The sequence below is a fragment of the Octopus sinensis genome, unplaced genomic scaffold (assembly GCF_006345805.1).
Source record: "Octopus sinensis unplaced genomic scaffold, ASM634580v1 Contig09256, whole genome shotgun sequence".
NCBI lineage: Eukaryota > Metazoa > Mollusca > Cephalopoda > Octopoda > Octopodidae > Octopus > Octopus sinensis.
Window position 1 is genome coordinate 25,015 of NW_021831732.1, and position 9,228 is coordinate 34,242.

The window sequence follows — 9,228 nt, forward strand, 5'->3', positions numbered from 1 at the left end:
TAATATAATATAATATATTTATACTATAAAATTGGATTTAATCCTAAATCTGATTTTTCCCTGTAAGTTTGGATTTATTCCCTAATATTTTATTATATATATATATATATATATATTATATATATATACATACATATATATTTGCGTGTGTGTGTGTGTATTCTGGGGTTGGACTGTTAAAGTTCATGGTTGCTATAGATTCATGTTTGTGAAACAGCTTTTGGGGAGGCAGGGAATAAGGGTGGGGTGGGGGAATACATGGGTGTGTGTATAGGAAAGCAAAAAAGAGTACATTTTATATAGTCTGATGTAATGTGATAATTTTTTTTTTTTTTTACTCAAACAATTCACTTTCTTTGCAGATCTCTTCTCTTGAATTTCATTCTGCTGGATTCATCAGGGAAAAAACCAAACCAACCACACGCAAACACTTGCACACACACACACACACACACATATACATCAGTGGTGTCACCTAGGGGGGGGGGTTAATAATTCTTTTATTTTTATTTTTTTATTTTTTGTGAAATACATATGTTACAATAGATTTCTGTGCATCACAAAGAAGAGAAATGTCAATTCCAGAAAGTTCCGCCTGAAAAAATAAAGAATTTGAAAAATGTTATTAATATGGCAAAAAGCAGGAATCTGAAATTAAACTTTTTAAAAATTTATTTTATAGTAATAGGCGTAGGAGTGGCTGTGTGGTAAGTAGCTTGCTTACCACCACATGGTTCCGGGTTCAGTCCCACTGCGTGGCACCTTGGGTAAGTGTCTTCTGCTATAGCCCCGGGCCGACCAATGCCTTGTGAGTGGATTTGGTAGATGGAAACTGAAAGAAGCCTGTCGTATATATGTATATATATATATATGTATGTATGTGTGTGTATATGTTTGTCCCCCTAGCATTGCTTGACAACCGATGCTGGTGTGTTTACGTGCCCGTCACTTAGCGGTTCAGCAAAAGAGAACGATAGAATAAGTACTGGGCTTACAATGAATAAGTCCCGGGGTCGATTTGCTCGACTAAAGGCGGTGCTCCAGCATGACCGCATTCAAATGACTGAAACAAGTAAAAGAGTAAAAGAGTAAAGAGTAATTGTAGTGTGAAGGCGCAAGGCTCAGTGGTTAGAGAGTCGGGCTTACAATCGTGAGGTTGTGAGTTCGAATCCCAGACCGGGCTACGTGTTGTGTGCTTGAGCAAGACACTTTATTTCACGTTGCTGTAGAAATGAGTTGCGACGTCACAGGTGCCAAGCTGTATCGGCCCCTTAGCCTTTCCCTTGGATAACATTGGTGGCATGGAGAAGGGAGCCTGGTATGCATGGGCGACTGTTGGTCTTCCATAAACAACCTTGCCTGAACTTGTACCTGGGAGGGTAACTTTCTAGGTGCAATCCCATGGTCAGTCATGACCGAAGGGGGTCACAAACACAAGTAGTTGTAGTATTGTTAAACCCTTTACCATTTAACCCTTTCGTTACCGACCCAGCCAAAACCGGCTCTGGCTCCGTAGTAGAAATATCTTGCTTTCATAAGTTTTGAATTAAAATCTTCCACCAAACCTTAGTCACAATTTATGTTCCTAACACCAGCTTAATGATAACTAAGTTATTTTACTAAATTCTTTGTTATATTTAAAATTAATTGAATGAAACACAGAACATCTCAACAGAAATATGGTAACAAAAGGGTTAAAATATATAATAGAGAAACAATTCTTAACCCTTTTGATACCAACCTGGCTGAAACCACCTCTGGCTCTGCAGTACAAATTTCTTGTTTTCATAAGTTCTGAATAAAAATCTTCCACCAAACCTTAGTCACAATTTATGTTCCTACACCAGCTTAATGATAACTAAGTTATTTTACTAAATTCTTTGTTATATTTAAAATTAATTGAAAGAAACACAGAACATCTCAACAGAAATATGGTAACAAAAGGGTTAAAATATATAATAGAGAAACAATTCTTAACCCTTTTGATACCAACCTGGCTGAAACCACCTCTGGCTCTGCAGTACAAATTTCTTGTTTTCATAAGTTCTGAATAAAAATCTTCCACCAAACCTTAGTCACAATTTATGTTCCTAACACTAGCTTAATGATAACTAAGTTATTTTACTAAATTCTTTGTTATATTTAAAATTAATTGAAAGAAACACAGAACATCTCAACAGAAATATGGTAACAAAAGGGTTAAAATATATAATAGAGAAACAATTCTTAACCCTTTTGATACCAACCTGGCTGAAACCACCTCTGGCTCTGCAGTACAAATTTCTTGTTTTCATAAGTTCTGAATAAAAATCTTCCACCAAACCTTAGTCACAATTTATGTTCCTAACACCAGCTTAATGATAACTAAGTTATTTTACTAAATTCTTTGTTATATTTAAAATTAATTGAAAGAAACACAGAACATCTCAACAGAAATATGGTAACAAAAGGGTTAAAATATATAATAGAGAGAAACAATTCTTAACCCTTTTGATACCAACCTGGCTGAAACCACCTCTGGCTCTGCAGTACAAATTTCTTGTTTTCATAAGTTCTGAATAAAAATCTTCCACCAAACCTTAGTCACAATTTATGTTCCTAACACCAGCTTAATGATAACTAAGTTATTTTACTAAATTCTTTGTTATATTTAAAATTAATTGAAAGAAACACAGAACATCTCAACAGAAATAGGGTAACAAAAGGGTTAAACTCCATATCTAGCCCAAATATTCCACCTGTTTTATGTTTAAACAGGCCAGATCAGGCTTCTCACGCCTACCCTGCAATGTCATTCTAAAACTAAACAATCACGTCATTGAAATATCTCAAAGCCAAGAGATTATTTATGATTAATTCAAAACAATGTGAATTAATAAGCATTACTTTTGATGTCTTGCAAAGAACTTGCACATGCAAGTGCTACCAGTTAAAAGCTCCGTATACCGGAAGCTAGCAAGTGTATGGGGTCATCAGGAGAGAATGCGCGCCGTTTCGGGGCCTACCTCTCGACGGCATCAATGCGCACCGGCCCCCCCCCTCACTGATATGAGGCCCCGCTTGCTAGATCAGCTGGTTATGAAGAACTCAATATACTTCTAGCCATCGCTCATCGTCTCTTTTTAACCAAATCCAGTGGCTAGCCTTCTCCACTGCAGATTGGATATCAGTCATGGTGGTATTGACTTTACGATGAGTTAGGCCTAGCGATAACAACAGTCGTCTCACGCTGTGTCCAAGAAACCCTCTACATCTGAAAGCATTTAAACCAGCCATATCTGATGCAAATATTCAGCGTCCCCAAAGTCCATCCCCTCCTCACCATGGTGGGGACACTGGCAATGGGTAGTGTCAGAGCTATGCCGTCAGGAACTTCGGTCCCTGGTAGGGGCCACCCAAGGTGGATTGGTCTAACACTGAGCAGTATTAGGGCCACATATATATAGGCATAGGAGTGGCTGTGTGGTAAGTAGCTTGCTTACAAACCACATGGTTCCAGGTTCAGTCCCACTGCGTGGCATCTTGGGCAAGTGTCTTCTACTATAGCCTCGGGCCGACCAAAGCCTTGTGAGTGGATTTGGTAGACGGAAACTGAAAGAAGCCCGTTGTATATATGTGTGTTTGTGTATGTGTTTGTGTGTCTGTGTTTGTCCCCCCAACATTGCTTGACAACCGATGCTGGTGTGTTTACGTCCCCGTAACTTAGCGGTTCAGCAAAAGAGACCGATAGAATAAGTACTAGGCTTACAAAGAATGTCCTCGATTTGCTCGACTAAAGGCGGTGCTCCAGCATAGCCACAGTCAAATGACTGAAACAAGTAAAAGAGAGTATATATGTGTGTATTTGTGAGTGTATTTTTGTGTCTGTTTGGTTCCCTACAACCACCTCTTTGTAACCTATGTTGGTGTGTTTATGTTCTTGTAACCGAGCATTTCAGTAAAGGGGACTGATAAAATAAGTATCAGGCTTAAAAAAAATTACTGGGGTTATTTCCTTTGATTAAAATTTCTTTGGGGTAGTGCCCCAGCATGGCCACAGTCTAATGGCTGAAAGAAGTGAGAAATAAAAGACAAAAAGATATGTATGCTGCAATGGGTATGTAACTAGTTCAAACTGGTTTACCTTCTCTGTTCGTGTCTGTCTGTGTGTCCTAGAAACATGACACTCCTGCATCCTCATAGTGAGCGCAGTTGTGGTTTAACCATCCGTTGTGTTGACAATCAGACAGAGAGAGTTCGTTACCTAGGCAACTGACGTCATCCATGGCTATTTGACCGGTTCCAGCTCCAAATGCTGCCAACATGATGGCACGCCCACGTCTACAGGAAGAGAAAAAATTTTAAAAAACAGGCATTTTAACGTTTGTAAATGGTGTGTCATGGGATTGTTAACACTAAGGCAATGATACAGGTGTGGTACTCAAGAATTATTCTGCAAACATAATTTACTATTACTTGTACCTATGTTGTTTAATTTTTGGTACAATTACAACAAAATTGGGGCATTTTGACACCAGAGCAATTTGGATACAGACTTTAAAATGTTCACTTAAAGAGAATAACAAGCTACATAATGCAAAATTTTTACTTTTCAAAAATTCCAATTCTAAAGGGTTGAAACAAACCCGAGCAACTCTGGGCGATACTGCTGGTATATATATAAAGCTGAAGTTGCCTGTGAGTGGCAGGTTTGGTAGCCTTCAACTAACACTATCTCTTCCGAGACCCTGCGGCGCAAGGTGACCAAAATTGAGAGTATGATAGAAGAAGGCTTGCTCTTCATACCATAGAAGATAAAATTCAAATCGGACCATGTTAACACCAAAAATTATTTACATCAAAAAGGTGCTTTTTTTGCATGAAAATCCCGATTTTTTACGATTTTTTACCTGTGGCGACATTCACCCTGGGTGGGTTTAGTCGGCTTCTTCTACCACCCTCGAGGCAGCTCGAACCATGGCAACCCACGCACGACGGTCCTGCGCCAGTTCACTGGAGATAGCGAGCCAGTCACAGTTCCATTGGCGCAGGCCCACCACCTGCGGTCCCGTGAGCACAGAGAGGTCCTCCTTGATCGTTGTAACCAAGGTCTTCAGCTGACCGCCCGCACGTTTCTGCCAGTTGGGAAGTGGAGTTGGGAGAAGGACAGCTCCACTTCCCAACTAGCAGAAACGCCCGGGCGGGCAGCTGAATTATATTTCATGAACTTCTTCCATGAAATATAATTTAGATCGCTTTAACCCTTTACTTACCAGATTTCAGCATAAATAGATATATTTTGGTGTAAAAACCCTTTAAAAAGAATGTTGGTGGGTTACTCACGTGTAGCCCAGCATTCGACAGACAACGGTGGCATCCCTCTCGTCCCATGAATCATCACATATTGTACCCCAGACACCTGCATGGTAAATCTCAACACGTCCTTCATTGGGTGCATTACCACCAACTAACTTGACTGACCCTTCACCTGAATAATAGACAGACCAAAATTTCTTATTAACTCCACACACACACACATATATATATATATATATAGATAGATAGAGATAGATAGATATAGAGAGATAGATAGATATATAGATAGAGAGATTATAGATTATAGATAAATGTATATTCTTAGCCTCGTGGCTGTCCATTGAATCGATGTATAGCTAGGGGTTATCAAATAAGGAGGTCTGAACTTACTTGAGGGAGGATAGGTCACAGGTTCTGGCAGGTTTTCAATTTCTGTAATGTTTGGTGTCTGTAAAGTTGTCGCAGGAGCTGTAAAAGATGATAACGGAATGAGAAATGTTAAAATTACTGTATTTTCCAGCTTAGAAAGTCAGATTTTACTGAGCAAGATTTACAGCCAAAAGTAAGTTGCCTTATAAAATGAGATGACTTTGGACGGCCAAAGATTCCATGTGGAATGCAGCAAGATTTGAAAAGATTGGACTGATGTTCAAATGTTTACAAGATGAGCGTGTGCTGAAAAGGTCTTGGTTTGGGGTTTAAGAAAATACAGGAGAATCAGGCCAGAACAGTACTGGAGGAGAATTTTCCATCATGGACAAGTGGCTTTTGGAAGAGGAGCCTTGCAAGTCTACCAGATAGATGGAAGAACATTGTAGAAAATGAAGGAGAGTCTATTTTAGATTAAAAAAGAAGTTTGTTTATGGTAATTTTGAAAAATAAAAGAAGTATAAAAATATCCTCATTATTTATGCGATGATCCAGTAAATTGACTCGGAAAATACTCTATGTCTGAATAAAAGATGTGATGGTCACAGCTGGAACATTTTTAATCATAGGTCTGTCTGTATCAGGACTGACCTAGGGTTAAACAATAGGCATTAATACAACCTACTACACTACACGTTTCTATCATTATCATCATCATCATCATCATCGTTTAACGTCTGCTTTCCATGCTAGCATGGGTTGGATGATTTTGACTGAGGTCTGGCAAACCAGATGGTTGCACCAGGAACCAATCTTGATTTGGCAGAGTTTCTACAGATGGATGCCCTTCAAGCCAGAAGGCTGCACCAGGCTCCAGTCTGATCTGGCAGAGTTTCTACAGTTGGATGCCCTTCCTAACGCCAACCACTCCAAGAGTGTAGTGGGTGCTTTTATATATAGTATATATATATATATATATATATATATATATATATATATATATGTCATTATTATCATTGTTTAACGTCCGCTTTCCATGCTGGCGTGGGTTGGATGATTTTGACTGAGGGCTGGCAAACCAGATGGTTGCACCAGGCTCCAGTCTGATCTGGAAGAGTTTCTACAGTTGGATGCCCTTCCTAACGCCAACCACTCCGAGAGTGTAGTGGGTGCATATGATGCATGGACACCAATGCCGCTAGGCTCCGGGAAACGTATGAAACAAAGATTAATGAAAAGTTTGAATATAAGAAGGGGTGTTTTGGACAAACTTCTGAAAATATTTTGAACAGGCAAAGGGTTGGCTATCACAGAATGGCTCACTGTAAAGGCACAGAACTGCTTAACCCTTTGCCTGCCCTGTGTACCACATGATGGTACAAGGGGCATTCCTTTGGCATCCAGACATCATATATGATACACAGTCCCTAGTTTTTTCAATCACCAAAGTAAATTGGAACTTATGAAAAGAAGGCTTTATATTGGGGAATTACAACCGTGAGCTCCTTTATAGGATCCAGTTAGCTCAAGGAGGAACCACGTCTGGTTTCGGCCCCTACTCCTTTACCGTTTTGACATGGCGGGGCTCCACCTTTCGGAGGTGCCTTCAGCTCTGGTGTTGGGTGCATGTCTTCTTTCTTCTGCTCCCTGGCCTCTTCGATGTATCGTCAACGAGGGTCAGCCGGTGACTGACTGACTTGTCAAATTTTCCCCTTTAACCCTTTAGCATTTAAACCGGCCATATCCGGTCAAATACTAAGGCGGCGAGCTGGCAGACACGTTAAAGCGCCGGGCGAAATGCTTAGCGGTATTTCATCTGTCGTTATGTTCTGAGTTCAAATTCCGCCGAGGTCGACTTTGCCTTTCATCCTTTCGGGGTCGATAAATAAAGTACTAGTTTCGCACTGGGGTCGATGTAATCAACTTAATCCCTTTGTTTGTCCCCTCTATGTTCAGCCCCTTGTGGGCAATAAAGAAATACATATCCGGCCAAAAGTATTCTGCCTGTTTTATGTTCAAACTGGCCAGATCTGGTCTCTCACACCAACCCTACAATATCGTTTTAACAATTAACAGCTACCTCATTAGAATCTCATAGCTACAAGATAATGCATGATTAGTTCAAAACAATGTGGATGAAAATGGATTAATTTTGGCAGAATAATGCGAACACTAAAGGGTTAAATACCTGTCACTAAGCTCCAGCAGGCAATACCTGCCGCTAGGCTCCGGGAAACGTATGAAACAAAGATTAATGAAAAGTCTGAATATAAGAAGGGGTGTTTTGGACAAACTTCTGAAAATGATTTGGACTGGCAAAGGGTTGGTTCTATCTTACCATTGATGCACATAACACTGGCGTCCTCATTGTGGCCACAGTTGTGTCTGCCCCAACCATGGTGGGAACAATGGAACAAGGAGGTTTCATTGCCCTGACAGGACACGTCATCCATCCAAATGGCACCACGTCCAGCTCCATAACGGGCTGAGATGAATGCTTGGCCAGATCTGGAAGAAAGAGAAAATGGGTTTACCAATGTGGGGATTAGGGGTCAGCCAGAAGAAACATCTGGTTTAGAAAACCTGCCTCGATATATTCTTCTGATCTATGCCATACATGTGTGTTTGTATGTGTGTTGTATATAAAAAGGAAGCTTTGCATTTCTACTAAAACTTCATCTTCATATTCGAGGTGTAGGCATGGCTATATGGTTACAGGTGACTTCTCAACCACATGGTTCCAAGTTCATCCCTCTTAAGGCAGTGTCTTCTATAGTCTCGGGCTGACCAAACCTTGTGAAGGGATTTAGTAGATAGAAACTGAAAGAAGCCCACCATGTGTGTTTGTGGTGTGTGTGTATATATATATACACACACACACACACACACACACACCACATATATATATTATATATATATATATTATATAATATTTATGTGTGTGTGTATATGTATGTATGTGTATATAATATTTATGTTTGCGTGTATATATGTATATATATATATATATGTATATATATATGTATATATATATGTAGTGTATAATAATATTTATTGTGTGTGTATGTATATATGTATATATGTATTTATATATGTATGTATGTGTATATAATATTTATGTGTGTGTATATATATGTATATATATATGTATATATATATTTATGTATGTATGTATGTGTATATAATATTTATGTGTGTGTATATATATGTATATATATATTTATGTATGTATGTATGTATGTGTATATATAAATATGTACGTATGTGTGTGTGTATATATATATATGTATGTATGTGTGTGTATATATATATATATATATATACAATCTATTTCCGCATATGTGGCGACGTTTAGATAAAATGAGGTCAAAATTTGCAAAACTTTCCAGGAATTTATCTCATAGCTGTAGTGTAAGATGACTTCTAAATTACACATCTGTGTGCAGGCTAGCTTTAGAAATATTAGTCATGTAAAGATGCTATTACAAATGTCTTTTTCTACTTACTATATCCTTAGAAATTAAAACAAACGAAATAACAAATCTGTTTCTGTGTTTGTTTTTT

General features: G+C 38.8%; 1 protein-coding gene across 1 annotated transcript; it reads right to left on the bottom strand.

The window, feature by feature from the left end:
* Positions 1-517: 517 nt before the first annotated feature.
* Positions 518-8,214, bottom strand: LOC115228041 (scavenger receptor cysteine-rich domain-containing group B protein-like). The gene is made up of 5 exons (XM_029798715.2): positions 8,003-8,214; positions 5,686-5,763; positions 5,323-5,467; positions 4,124-4,320; positions 518-595 (listed from the first exon to the last, which is right to left on the bottom strand). Exons 1-4 carry the CDS (start codon positions 8,115-8,117, stop codon positions 4,152-4,154), a joined length of 507 nt encoding a protein of 168 aa, XP_029654575.1. The 5' UTR covers positions 8,118-8,214; the 3' UTR covers positions 518-595; positions 4,124-4,151.
* Positions 8,215-9,228: the final 1,014 nt, after the last annotated feature.

Coding starts and splice junctions, on each gene's coding strand:
- LOC115228041 (XM_029798715.2), bottom strand. CDS start 8,117: ATGGATGACGTGTCCTGTCAGGGCAATGAAACCTCCTTGTTCCATTGT. Junction 5,468..5,685: donor TGTGACCTATCCTCCCTCAA/GTAAGTTCAGAC, acceptor TCTATTATTCAG/GTGAAGGGTCAGTCAAGTTA. Junction 4,321..5,322: donor TGTCGAATGCTGGGCTACAC/GTGAGTAACCCA, acceptor CTCTTCCTGTAG/ACGTGGGCGTGCCATCATGT.